Below are 15,038 nucleotides of genomic sequence, written 5' to 3' on the forward strand. Positions count from 1 at the left end.
TTAGTACACACAATCATACTATATTATTGGGAAGGTGATGTCGATGTCTGCCCTAACCAGAAGAAGTTGTCACTAATCTGATGATTTGATAGTTGGATAACAGAACTGATATAACCAAATTTGTTAGTGGATGGCAGGACTGTGCAGGTAGACTCAGTTGGCTGAGCCAAGACGGAATTGGGCTTTCTTGCTCTTGTTCTGTTCTCTCATTCTATCTCCTTTCCCTCCTTTCCACAGGGGCTCTTAGACATCGGAGAAATTTCACTTTTTTCAGGCTCCATGGCCATCTGTAGTAAGATTGGGACTTAGGGAGGAGAAGGTTAGGCCACATGGCTACACTGAGAGTGATGGCTACCACGCTGAGGGGTAAGCAGTACTTTGGGTTCTTTTGTGTGTGTGTGTCCATGTTACATTGCTTTTGGTTTTATTGTTTGCTTTTTTTTTCCCTTTATTTTTAAAGGAGATTTAGGTTACTTAAAAGTTACACCAAAAATTGAATTCTTACTTGTCACTGTCACAGTCACCATCCCTTGGGAAGCTCACAGGATACATGCAACTAATCAAGGCAGGATTTGAGAATTTCTAGGTCCCATGCCAAAATGCCAACCATCTTATTTCACCAGATATCCAATTTTCATCTGTGGTGGACTTGATGGAGGTCGACCATCTGGCGCTCAGAGGTCCCTCCAAACCCTCAGAGTCTAGAAGCCAATCGGACCCAGCTTGGGCTTCCTATGGGTTTTTCATAGATGCTTATGTCAAAATCACTAGTCAACTACAATTTTTGCTGCCCCAGGTTATGTAACCACTGAAACTACTGAAACTACTGCTCTTAATATTATAAATAGAGTGAAGCAGCTAAAGGTAAAGCTCAGAAGCAACATGACCAGGGTTCAACTCTTGCTCTTCCACGGATGAGACACACATAGAGTAATCTCTATGCCTTAGCTTCTTCATCTGTAGAGTGGGGAATTATGATAAAGCCTACAGTTCAGGGTTGTTCTAAGGCTTTAATTAATTAATTTATACAAAGCAGTTAGACTACAGTAAGTGCTCGATACATTTTAGCTACCATTATAGCTGCATGGCATCAAAAAGAACTTCTTCACATTCCTTAACCTCTGTTGAGTGTTGTGTCCAAGGCACCAAGCAAACAAGAGTCAGAGCTGAGATGCCAAGCTCCCCCACCCACGTACTTTCTATGATGAAATACCATAGTTTATCTTGGCCCAGACTCAGTTACTAAGGAAGCAGATAAATGTGTTTGAAAATCCTGTTAGTGGTCTGCCTGAGTGTGGTCTCCAAAAACAAAAGTGTAGGACTGTTCTGCAAAATGAATTAGTCCCCTGACCAAGGTCAACAATACCTGTGCAGACATGATGAAAATGTGTTTACTCGGGGGAGGGTCATTATCTATTATGAACTCTTGTGTTTGAAAAGCTGAGAAACAATATCCCGGCTTTATTTACATGTAACAAACATTTGTGCCTTACAACAATGCCAGACCAAGTCATGAAAGTGAACATAATTTAGTTTTCGGAAAGTGCCCTAGATGAGGAGTCAGAACCAAGTACGGTTTCCAACAGTGGCCCCAAGAAGGTTGCCTCTGTGTGTGTAAGATGCATTTATGTATGTGCGTGTGTGAGTGCCTGTTTGTGTGTGTGTCTAAGTGTGCATGTATATGTATGTGTATGTATGTGTTAAGTGTGTGCTGTTCATACAAAAAGTCGGGAAGGAAATACACTAAACTGTTAGGCTAAATTTTAAAAAGTGGAATATGTGATGGGTGGCAGAGAACTGTAAACTGTACTAAATGGGGAATTACTTAAAGATCCTATAATTTTCAGATAAACAAAACAGAAAGAAACTGTGGCTAACAGACTTGTATTACAAGAAATACTACAGGAAGTTCTTCAGGCTAAAGGGAAATGAAACAAGATGGAATTCTGATCTACGAGAAAGAATAAAAAACACTGGAAGTGGTAAATATGAGGGTACATATATATACTTTTTCTTAATTTCTTTAAAAGACCTATGATTGCTTAAAGCAAAAATTATAACAATATTGGGGATTTAGCATACATAGACTGAATATTTATGATAAGAATAGTACAGAGGACAGATAGAAGGCATACAGAACTATATTTTTGCAATTTCCTTTATTTTACAAAAAGTGTTAACAATACTAACTCAGAGGAGATGGTGATAAATTACAGATACATGTGACAAACCCTTGATAAGCCTCTGGGAGAAAAACAATGCAAAAAGGTATGCTAAGAAGCCAATAAAGGGAAGCGGAATTGGCCCAATAGTTAGGGCATCCGCCTACCACATGGGAGGTCCGTGGTTCAAACCCTGGGCCTCCTTGATCCGTGTGGAGCTGGCCCATGTGCAGTGCTGATGCGCGCAAGGAGTGCCCTGCCACACAGGAGTGTCCCCCGCGTAGGGGAGCCCCACGCGCAAGGAGTGCGTCCCGTAAGGAGAGCCGCCCAGCACAAAAGAAAGTGCAACCTGCTCAAGAATGGCGCCGCACACACAGAGAGCTGACACAAGAAGATGATGCAACAAAAAGAAACACAGATTCCCAGTGCTGCTGATAAGGATAGAAGCGGTCACAGAAGAATACATAGCGAATGGACACAGAGAGCAGATAACTGGTGGGGGAAGGGGAGAGAAATAAATTTAAAAAATAAATCTTTAAAAAAAAAGAATCCAATAAAGGCAATTAAAATGGAATATTAAAAAATATCTGCTAGCCCCAAAGACGGCAGGAAAAGAAAAACAGAAGAATAAAAAACATACGCAGTTGAATGTAACATTTAAAAGAAAATAAAGAAGAAAAAAAACAAAACATACATGGGAGTGAGTATAGCTCAGTGGTTGAGCACCTGCTTCCCATATATGAGGTCCTAGGGTTCAATTCTCAGTACCTCCTAAAAAAACATATGAAACAAATAGACAATAAGTAGCATAATACTAGAACTAAATTCAACTATATTAACAATAATATGATATGTAAACGGACTAAACACTCAATTAAAAGGTAGAGATCAACAGAATGTATTAAAAAGGCAAGACCCAATTATAGGCTGTCTATAAGAAATGCACTTAATATATATGGACAGACATAAAAGAATGGAAAAAGATATATATCAGGTAAACTCTAAGCACAAGGAAACTGGAGTAGCTACATTAATATCAGACAAAATAGACTTCAAGACAAGGATTAGAGGTAAGGGGGAAGGAGAAACATGTCATAAATATGCAAGGGCTTATTCATCCAGAAGAGTTAACACTTATGAATATGTATGTGCCCAATAACAAAGCTTCAAAATACATAAAGCAACAAATGACAAATGCACCATGTGAATGTGAGGTTTTTCCCAGAAAAGCAAGGTTGTTTTAACATTTGAAAATCAATCATTCTAATCTACCATATTAACAAAAAAAGGAGAAAAACTATCTGATCATCTTAATACATGCACCAAGAAAAAGAAGCATCTGAAAAAATTCAGCAATCATTCCTGATAAAAACTCCCATTAAACCAAGAATAGATGGAATCCTAAATCTGATAAAAGATGTCTGTGAAAACCTTACAGCTAAGGCAAGGAAACAAAATAGATATGAAGACTGAAAAGGTATTCCCAGATGACATGATTGTATTCCCATATATAAATATATTCCTATCATTATATATATTGTAAATTCCATTTATTATAAGTTAAAAAAAAACAACCTAAGACCTTTTCACTCAAAACTACTACACTGCCAAGAGAAATTTTAAAGAAGACCTAAATAAATGGAAATTTGTAACATATTAATGAATTTGAAGATATCATATTGTTAAGATAACAGTTTTCCCCAAATCAAGCTATACACTCAATGCAATTGCAATCATAATCCCAGAAGAAATTGACAGTGATTTTAAAACTTAAAAGGAAATGAAAAGGGTCTAAAATAGCCAAAAGAATCTTGAAAACAAAATAAGTTCAGACATTTACACTATCTTTTCTTTCCTTCTTTCTTCCTTTCTTCCTTCCTCCTTTCCTCCTTTCTTTCTTTCTTTTTCCTAGGAGGAACCAGGGAATGAACCCAGGACCTTGTACATGAGAAGCAGGTGCTTGACCATTGAGCTACATCCACTCCCCAGTGAGAGTCAGTTTCTTCATTTGTTTTGTTTTTAGGAGGTACCAGAGATCAAACTCGGGACCTTGTACATGGGAAGCAGGTGCTCAACCACTTGAGCTACATCTGCTCCCCTATGCTATCTGATCTTAAAAGGTATAGTAATCAAGACCATGTGGCATAGGTGTCAGGATTTTTTATCTTTTCAAAGAATGGATTTCACCCCTCCATTGCTAATAGAATCTTATGTGCCTATTAAAGGCCTTTAATGGAGTCTTTTATGCTGGTATTATTTGTGCATTTATATTATTGTTCTACTAGAAGAACTTCTTGAGTCTAGCTATTCAGTTTTATCTAACTTTATAAGTTTTCAATGCCTGCACTTTGCCACATCTGTAATTTGCTTTAAATCATATGTCATAGCAACAACCATTATGCATCTTCAAGAACCACTGTATCAACCATCATGGGTGCTGATGAAATAAGAAAGTCACATGACTTCCTCCCCCAAACAACCTACCCGAGGTAGAAGGCTGGCTGGTTTTCGGTGACACCCATTTTGGGGAAGACTCTGGATGGGGAGCCACGGGTTGCACTGGGCGTGTCTGTTTGGCTGCCAGTTTCTTGAGACTCACTTTCCTCTTGTCAAATATTTCCTGCACATCACTCAGCCTCTGCAGGACTTTTTGGGCATTGGCCTTCGGGAAGAAGAAAACCAAGAAAATCATGAATAAGCCTCTCTACCCTCAGCCTAAGGACATGAATCCCTTTCTCCCATCATTCCCCAGTTCTCCACCCCCCACCCCTACCTCCCTCAGATAACCTTCCTTTCAGCATCCACTGAACCTATTAGCCAGAATTGTGCTTTTAAGAGTCTGCTCTCCACTTCACTAATAGGTGCAGAAACATATCCTTTTTAAAGTATTGCATCTCTAAAGCTTGGGACACTGACTGGTGCAGAGTGGTGCCCAGTAAGTATACGATGGGTGGATAAATGATTGCTAAAGCGTGGCCCTCAATAATAGAAAAGGATGCCACAGGCCAATGATGAAGGCTATTAGGCCAACGTACAAAACTGGCCTTGAAACTAAGAAAAGATATCCTGAGGGAAGTGGATGTGGCTCAACTGATAGAGCATCCGTCTACCATATGGGAGGTCCTGGATTCAAACTCAGGGCCTCCTGGCCCATGTGGTAAACTGGCCCACACGCAGCACTGCCCTGCACAAGGAATGCCGTGGCACGCAGGGGTGCCCCCCGCACAAGGAACGTGTCCCGCATTGAGCCACAGAGCGTGAAAAAAGTGCAGCCTGCCCAGGAGTGGCACCGCACACATGGAGAGATGACGCAGCAAGATGATGCTACAAAAAAAGAGACACAGATTCCCGGTGCCCCTGAGAATGCAAGAGGACACAGAAGAACACACAGCGAATGGACACAAGAGAACTGATGGGGGGGGGGGGAATGGAAGGGGAGAGAAAAAAATAAACTAAATCTTTAAAAAAAAAGGTAAAGCTATCCTGAATAAAGGCCTTGATGGAGAAAAGAGCTTATGGGTTCTGGGGAAAAGAGTTTGCTAAATTCTGAGGCAGGATCAAGAGAACCACAAAGCACCTTCAATAAAAAGGATATATATTTAAACTTTATTCTGTGTAACCCTTTCTCTCCATATAAGAAAGAAAGCAACAAACTGAAGAAATGCCAGAGGAAAGATGACATTTTCCCTGAACTAATTCTATGCTCTATGACAGAGGTTCAGGAAAACAAGAAAGAAACAAGCCCTGAAATTGGCCCTAAATTCAGCAGAATGCATTTCTTCCAGTTTGGCTTCCAGCATACCTTCTAAGTTCTGGAGAAGTGGGGGAAGTGGGTAGCCTTTCCTTTGTTATAGCAATTCTGACATTCACGTCCTGAATGATTTTAACCACTGAAGAAGGGAGCCAGAATCAGAACCGCATGGGCTACGCAGACTGCTCTGAGGATTCCCATTCGCAGGCTTGACGCCCACGCGGAGAGACATTCTCTCTCTCTCTAATATAAAGAATCCTTTCATTGTCCAAGTTTTAATTTGTTTTAAAAAACAAATTTTACGCTTCAACCAGCCTTGAAGATAAATACAAATTTTACCTGTTTACATTATTTTACCCTTGCCAACTCGAGCATCCACTCTGTTATTGCAGGTGCAATAAAAGGGACTCCTAACCTTAGAATGTGATTTCACTTTCTGGAATTGTATTATCTCCTTTTTTAGAGAGTAAACATAAATAAAACACCCATTGTTCACAATTAACCTATCCCAAACCCACTTCTGACTCACGGAAAAACTAATTTCTACACAATTTAAGATGATGAACTCAACTCCTGCTTCCCCCCAAATAAAAGAGCAGAATTCCATTTTATTAAAAAAATTAAAAATAAGCCATTTTTCATACACGAGCAGTTTCTAAGTACTACAAAAAATTTAATTTGAGCTCTTCTATACATTTTCTACCTCCAATAATGTCTTTTCTTTTATAAGGCATACCAGACATCTTTCATTAAATTAAATTAAAATGTATTATTTTTAGAAGGTACTGAAGTTTGAACCCAGAACCATGGGAAGCAGGGTTCAACCACTAAGTTACACATCCTCCTACGAGACATCTTTTTATGTTGCTTTTCTTTTCCTAAGAAAAGTATTGTATCTTAAAGACAAACCATTTCCAAGATTTGTGGTAAAAATAATATTTTAAAAAAACTTTAACGGTGGATCACCTACAGTTACCTTGATGAAGACAAAAAATGAAAAGCAGCTATTTTCATACTAAAATAGCTATTCCAAATATTTGTGTTTAAACAAATTTAAAAACTATTTCTTTTGTAAGAATGCACCCATAGCCCAAAGTAACTATGTTTTAAAAATCCTTCGGCCAAAAAAATTACCAAAAAACTCTTTCAGTTCAACCTCATAAAAGAAATATCCAAAAAGATTCCACATTATTAAGGCTGTCTTAAAGCGTTCAGATTCTAAATCATCTCTAAGGCACAGTGTTCTGGAAGACAAGTGTGCTTCTGCTGGCACTGCGTTACACTCAAGGACCCATGACGGGCTCCAAAGGAGCCCTGATAGGCCTCTTCCTCCTGATAGGGCTGGGACTGCAAGAGGCAGCCACGCACAGGATCCCAGGGCTGCACGGAACTCTGTGACGCTACACCAGCTGCTGGCGCTTGGCTCTAAGGCCCAGCAACAGGCCGACACAGCAAATAGTTCATCAGGACCGTTGATTTTCTAGGCTAGGCCGGTAACCATCTCTCAGGTATGAGGCCATCTCAAAGGGATCAATGTCCACTTACGGCGTGTGGCCCAGAGTCATGAGCTTCCCCAGCATCACTCCGAAGGCCTACGCACATCAACAGCACTGGAAAACTCATTATTAACTAGACTTTCCAGAGCCATCCACCGAACTGGCCTGTTTTCATTGTCCCCTAGACAGTAGTAGTCCATGGGGAACGAGTCTCTCCGAGGGCATTGTCTGTGATCTTCACTTGAAGAGTGTCATCCATGACACACTTCCTAGAGCTGGGTCTTTGTGGATGACTTCCCTTCTGGTCAGATAGCTCATTCCATAGGCCATCAGAACGGCCATGTGTACCAGTTCCTGTAGAGACATTGCCTGAGGAGTATTAGCCTCTACTAATTTGCACTGCCTTAGGAACAATTTAAGATTCCCCCAATTCAGGTAAGGCAATATCGCCACGGGCTTCTCTCTTTCTGTGTGCACGAGTAATAGGGAGCAGGTTTCTGTGATGAAGACCCCCTGGCTTGCAAGTTTCAGTGAGCATCACTGTCCCCTGAATTTCACATGCTTGACCTTTAACTGTTTTTACAAATGTTTGTTTTTCTTTATTGGGAACTTTTTCATCTATTAAAATCTTGTGGAAAATACACCCAAAAGTACCTTCTTGAAGTACGTCTCTTGGAGTTATCCTCTCTCTGGGTATCGCTGTATCTTTCACCTTGGCTTTGGCCTCTAAGAGTGACACTTCTCAGGTACTTCTCAACCCGCAAAGTAGGATACCTGAGGAGCTGGGCATACAGGCGCTCAGATACTGAGTCATCTGTGTGGGAGGCTCAGAAGGCCTTGGAAACTACTGCTGGCACTGATTCTGTCATCCAGTTGAATCCTTTTCATGTTATAAAGGTGCAAAACAGCTAATATTATTGCTACAAGAAATATTACTCCACAACAAACTCCTGCACTGATACAAAACACACAAGGAGAAGTGGTTGGAGCTGCATGTAGAGGATTATAAGTGCTCTGCTAGCGTTTTTGTCAAAGGCTGAAGTTTTTACTTTTTCAAGGTGTTTTTGTTGTTGTTTGTTTTGGAGGTGCTGGGGTGGGGGCTGAACCTGGGATGTCGAATGTGGGGAACCGGCCCTCAACCACTGAGCTACACCGGCTCCCTCTTTAAGTTTTTTGTAGCACATTTTCCTTTGTTTAAAATTTAAGACTGCAAAAATTTTTGAAGAATTTTCTGTCGAGTTGCTTTAGTGTCATAACCTCAGAATCCACTTTACAGGAAAGCTCGACTGAAACACTAATAAAGGGCGTGGAACTTTCCCCTGCACAGAAATGTTGACCTGGGTATGCCCACGGCCGCAAAACTGTCACCCTGAATCCCAGCCTGTATTCAGCTTTAGACTTCGCGTGCCAAGTGAAGTGCAGGACATTTGCCTCACTGGGTATGGACAGGTGAAAGGACAGAGCGTAGGGATTAAGAAGGTCGTGCCTCACAAAATAGAGCTCTGTATCAAGACGGCGCACCTCTTCCTGGCTCAGGTGGAAGCTCACACTGGGCTGCTCAGCGGCGGAAGGTGACGCCCGGGTATGGAACAGCAGCGGCAGCAGGAACAACAGCGCCGAGCCACTCCCAGCTCCGCACCGCCGGCTCCTCGGTGCATGTCCACTGCCCCGTTGTCTCTTTTTTAGGCTGGGCCACTGGACCATCTTCTGGGTGAAAGAGGAAGGGTCCCTGAGGCAGGACTAGCAGTAACCAGGCTTCCCCAGCATCGGAGTGTCAGCTGAGAAAATACTGCTTCGTTCCAGCCTAAGGACCCTCTCAATGCCCACCCCTGGACCAAGATCTGGGGTTGGTCTCACTCTTCCGAGGGTCCTAAGAGTCTCGACCTACATGTCCAATACAGTAACCACCCACCACATGTGAATTGAGATGTGGTAGAAGTATAAAATACATAGTGGATTACAAAGACAGTATGAAAAGAAGAATGTAAAATAGCTCATTAATAATGTTTTTATATTGACTACATGAGATAATATTTTGGGGACATACAGGTAAAATCTTATTAAAACTCATTTCAGGGGAGTGGATGTAGCTCAGTGGTTGAGCACCTGCTTCCCATGTACAAGGTCCTGGGTTCAATCCCCAGTATCTCCTATAACAAAACAAAATAAAACAAAGCAAAAAAAACTGATTTCACCTGAGTTTTGTTATTTTTAAATGTATTTATTAGAAAAATCTTAAATTACATATGTGGCTTTCATTATATTTGTACTGGACATTGCTGATCTAGAGAAGGGTCGAACATTTTCTGCAAAGGGCCAAATAGTAAATATTTTAGGTTTTGAGGGCCATATGATCTCTATCACAAATAGTGAAGTCTGTTGTAGCACGAGGCAGCCGAAGACAATATACAAATGAATGAGAGTGGCTGTGTTCCAATAAAAGTTTATTCAAAAAAAAAAAAACAAGAACAACACAAAACACAACTGGCAAGGAGATTTGGCCTGTGGCCTGCAGTTTTCTGACCCCTAGACTAGACAAAGTTGAAGGTCTGTCTGTAAAGGGCCCCTTCAGAGAGGTACTCTGGTCTCAGGAAGTTCACTTATGCGGTGGACTAGAGGTTCTGACGACACAGCTATGTTGTGTTGTCAGAAACCAAATTCCCTCTGTCAGCATGAGGTCAAGGTCAGTTTGTATTCTTGTGGGTAGAGGGCATGACCAGCAACTACTACTCTGCTCTTCTGTGATGAGCTGATAGCTGAGGAAACTGAGACACAGGTGCTAATTGCTGCTCAGAGATCAAGAAATCTGACTGAATGATTGATTGTCAAATTGCTGACCCACTGTGGACAGCCCCGGCATGAGATCATGCCACACACTAGAGCCCTATAGCTCACCACTCAGACTGGACCGGATTTGGATCACATTTGCCCACTTGTGTCTCTCCCTCAAAATCCCAGAGTGACTCTGGCTATGTTGAGATGGTCAGAAGAAACCATAAATTCCTAGACTCCAATGAGGGAGAAGTTCAAGCAAGATTAACTGCATTTCCCTGCTTTCCTCCTCATTTACTCACTAATGCATTCTCCATACCACTACCATCTTTCTAAAATAATCTGACCCTATAATTTCCCTGTTTAAAAACTCTTCAGGGGCTCCCCACTGCATCAGGATAAAGTCCACACTCCTTGTCTTAGACCACTAGGCCCTTCTCTACCTGACCCTGCTTTCCCTGCAGTCTCACCTCCCACCAGTATCCAGCCTCCTTGCACCCCATTGTCCAGCTGCAGTGATTCCCCTAAACGCTCTTCTATTTCCAGCCTCTCTACCTTTACACCTTCTGTTCCTTCTGTTGAGGTTCCCTTCTTCCACTTCGTTTCCATGAAAAAATCCTACTCAATCTTCCAGACTAATTTTAGTTTCCTCCTCCTATCTGTCACATCCTGGCCTCCCCCATGTGCCTCACTGTCCCTCTAGTTCTATGGCTCTTGTGGTAACTTCTCGGACCAAAGAGCATTGACTGGGGATGACGTTTGTCTTCCCACTAAACTGCCAGCACCTCGACTGCAGGGACCATGACTTTGACTATTGTAGTCCCGAAATAGAGCACATTGTACCTGGCACAAACTGGCTATCCAATAAATATTGGAAAAATAAAATTTTGTTGCTTCCTACTGAGATTGTTTCATTCTCTGTACTAGGTGAAATTGAATGAGAGAGAAAAATCAAAAGAGCATCCAGGGCAGCCTGTTAGTGGTATATTAGGAGTCTCAGGGACAGGGTAGCTGCTATAAGAATAACAGTCTAATTTCTGAGCCAGTTTTGATCATCTTAATACAATCATCTTAAATGCAATCAAGTCAGTCTTTTAGACACAGGGTACAGGTTTTGAAAAGTAAATTTTGATTTTTACATTAGTTTTAGATTCAGATAAAAATTGCAAAGAAAGTACAGAAAGTTCCTACAAACCACACACCCTGCTTCCCCTATTATTAACACCTAAAACTAGCCTGGTTAATTTCTTACAATTAATGACTCAATATATTATTATTAAATAAAGTCCATGAAATTTTAGATTTCCTTAGTTTTTATCTAATGTCATTTTTCTGTTCCAGGTTCCTAAACAGGACACCATATTCCATGTATTTGTCATGTCTCAGGCTTCTTTTGACAGTGACAGTTTCTGATTTTCCTTCTTTTTGATGACCTTGACTATTTTAAGCAGTACTGATCAGGAATTTTTTAGAACGCCCCTCAAATGAAATTTGTCTAATGTTTTTCTCATGCTTAGGCTGGGGTTATGGGTTTTGGGGAGGAAAACCACAGAGGTAAAGTGCCATTTTCAGAACATTATATCAAGAGCACAGTTATCAACATAACTTATCACTGCTACTACTGACCTTGATCACCTGGTTGTGGTAGTGTTTGAAAGGTTTCCCTATTGTGAAGTTACTCTTTTATTTCCCTCTCTCCATACTGTATGCTTTTTTAAAAAAGATTTACTGTTATTTATTTCTCTCTCCCCTTCCTCCCCCTTGTCTACTCTCTCTTTCCATTCACTGTGTGTTCTTCTGCGTCTGCTTGCACCCTTGATGGCACCGGGAAACTGCGTCTCTTTTTTGTTGTGTCATCTTCCTATGTCAGCTCTCAATGTGTGTGGCGCCATTCCTGGGTGGGCTGTGCTTTTTTCGCACGGGGTGGCTCTTCTTGCAGGGCATACTTCTTGTGCATGGGCACCCCCATGCGGGGGCTCCCTTGCGTGGCACAGCCCTCCTTGTGCATGGCAGCTCTGCGCACGGGCCAGCTCACCTCATGGATCAGGAGGCCCTGGGTCTCAAACCCTGGACCTTCCCATATGGCAAACAGATGCTCTACCAGTTGAGCCACATCCACTTCCCCATACTGTACTCTTTGGAAGGAAGTCACTAAGTGCAGCCCACATTATATGAATGGGTAGTTATGCTCCCCCTTCTTGACAGAGGAGTATTTACATAAATAACTTAGGATTCTTCTGCATAAGAAATTTATTTCCTCTCCCCCATTAATTGATTTATGCAATCATTGATTTATATCACTATGGACTTATGGATATCTATTTTATTCTTTGGGTTGTAATCCAATAATACTTTTGTTGCTTAAATTGTTACAGCTTTGTCCACTGGGAGTTCTTTTGGTTGGCTCCTGTGTCCCCTCATTGTGGGTTTTTTGGTTTTGTTTTGTTGTATTAGCACTTCCTTACTTTCTGGCACTATAAGATGTTTCAGGTTGACCCTGTACATTTTCTGCCCTGGTCTTAGACTCAGCCATATCTCCAAGGAGCCCTCCTTCCTTTTACTGGAGAAGGGTATTAGAAACCATGATCTGTTTTTGAGGTGTGCTCATTACCACTGGGATGTTGTTGCTTCTAGACCCTCTTAGCTGACAGAGCAAGGAAATATATGTGTGTCTACTAACTCATGAACATATACATATCTGTAAATATTTCTGTATGTACATAGTTCCAGTTTTGGCAAAACAAGTCATTACTGCCCAGAGGGCAAAATTCACTCTTTCATACAATAGGATATTTAAAATTTGTCTTAGTTTGCCAGGCTACTCTGGAAAACACCATACAGTGGGTTGGCCTGAACAAGAAGCATTTATGAGGTCATGATTTCTGAGGCTAGAAGTCCAAAATCAAGGCCTTAGCAAGGCCATGCTTTCTCCCCAAAATTTATAGAGTTCTGACACTGGCTTGCAGTGATCCTTGAGGTTCTTTGGCTTGCATTTATGCCTCTAGTCACATGGAGATCACCTCTTTCTCCTTTTGCCTGCTATTCTGTTTCCATTGTTTCTTCTGGTTCCTGCCTGTGGCTCTTTCAGATTTCTGGCTCCTGATTTCTTTTCTTTATAAGGCCTCCGGTAATATAGATTAAGATCCACCCTCATCCATTTGGGCCACACCTTAACTGAGAATAACATCTTCAAGAGATCCTGTTTACAATGGGTTCATAATCACAGGAATGGATTAAGAACATAGCCAAACTGGGGTACATAATTCAGTCTAACACAATCTTATAACCTCTAATTGTACTTCAAACAAAAAGAAGAAAAGATGGGCTTTGGTAATATTTTGGTCCATTTTATATATACAGAAATTTAAAACTTTTCCCTTTCAGTCCTGCCCTTCCCCCAAGTTTCTGCCTGTTTCCTAGGGGTAGTTTATTAAGTTTTATTCACTTCTTGGTGGGTGGTATGGTAGGTGAGTGAGTGTGCTTAAGTTGGCCAGAATTGCAATTCAGCCACATGTCTCCTTGGTTGACCTGATACATTTATTTGATCAGCTAATGGATTTGGAACTGAGTTGAAACTGGTTTTCTGCCTTAGGAATTTGACCTGGGGCTATAAATACTGTAACAGCAATGTACATCTACAGCAGATGGGCCTTCTCTTTGTCACTTGTACAGGGCAGTGGGAGGGAGGTTTCTATACTAGAAGAAGGCTGTCTGCCCATCCCACCTCACCCCCATTCCTGCCTCCCCTCCCCTTCCCCCCCCTCCCCCTGCCAGGATCATACTGTATGACCAAAACTCACTGGAATGAGTCAGGGAAACAACATCACTAAGATTGAACTCCAGACCAAGCTGTCCCCACTGTCCTCTGCCTGCCCATTCATTTAACAAACTTGTACTGGATACTAGGTGCAGGCCGGGCACAGGGACAAAGAGATGGATGAGGCAAAGACCTGGCCCTCCAGGAGCCCTCAGTGTATTAATCAGGCAGGCATGAAAAAGAAATTACTAGAATATGTTTGAGATGTGTCATAGTAGAACAAAAGTTCTTGACCTGGGTCCATGTGAGACATAACTATGTAAATCCAGCCCCACTTTGGTTTCTGCAAACACCAGGGTCTTGATTGGGCAGAACTGTCCTCCAAAACCTAATGTTAAAATAGTTTTACTCGCTTAGTTGATAAACAAAATTGCCCAGTTTGTTTTGAAGTGAAAATAAAGCTTGAAACTTTAACCAAGAGTTAAGAATCGACAGAGAGAACTTCCAGGAAGATGGAGGACTGGAAAAAGACACGAGACTCTCCTCCCTTCCAGAAAGACAGCTAGAGGACAGGCAGAAAGGGATGGAGTGCTTAGGACACCAGGGAAAGGCTGGACACCACCCAGAAGAGGAACAAAGGAAAAGAATCACGACAACAAAACTGAGTTAAAAGAGCAGCTACTACTGCCGGCACCCTCCTTTACACTAAAGACAATTTTTAATTATCAGGCTGGGGCCGGCGGCTAGAAAAGAAGGGGGCCCAGATAGCCACCTCCCCAGGAAAGAGGAGAGTGAGGGACATAGCCTAAGGCTGACTCAACTTTTGACCCACCAATCTGGTCTGCGGGGTCCCAGGAGCCCTTCCAGGGTGGGTGGTACCACACCGTTGTTTGCCTTGGGAACCAGCTGAGGAATAAAGAGAACTGGGACTGAAGAGATCCTACCCTCTCAATCTCCCTCTCTACTAACCAGGACTGATTTTTGAGGACAAAAAGGGAAGTGAAATTACTTCCTACCCAGGAAAACAAGGGGGCTGCCAACAACGGTTAGAGAACTGTCTCTGAGAAAATCTGAATTTGAATTAAAAGGTTCTTAGCCTC

The 15,038-nt window shown here is 41.8% G+C and overlaps 1 protein-coding gene and 1 pseudogene across 4 annotated transcripts in view; both read right to left on the reverse strand.

The window, feature by feature from the left end:
* MCF2L2 (MCF.2 cell line derived transforming sequence-like 2) overlaps positions 1-15,038 on the reverse strand; it is a 330,371-nt gene that overhangs the window by 127,457 nt on the left and 187,876 nt on the right. For all 4 annotated transcript variants that reach the window (XM_071214651.1, XM_058295404.2, XM_004464613.4 and 1 more), the window contains one exon: positions 4,647-4,824. In XM_071214651.1, coding sequence (XP_071070752.1) covers positions 4,647-4,824 — 178 coding nt within the window. The remainder of the gene's footprint in view (positions 1-4,646; positions 4,825-15,038) is intronic.
* LOC139438770 (tyrosine-protein kinase RYK pseudogene) lies at positions 7,013-9,113 on the reverse strand (annotated as a pseudogene).

The sequence above is a fragment of the Dasypus novemcinctus genome, chromosome 4 (genome assembly GCF_030445035.2).
Source record: "Dasypus novemcinctus isolate mDasNov1 chromosome 4, mDasNov1.1.hap2, whole genome shotgun sequence".
NCBI classification, from domain to species: domain Eukaryota; kingdom Metazoa; phylum Chordata; class Mammalia; order Cingulata; family Dasypodidae; genus Dasypus; species Dasypus novemcinctus.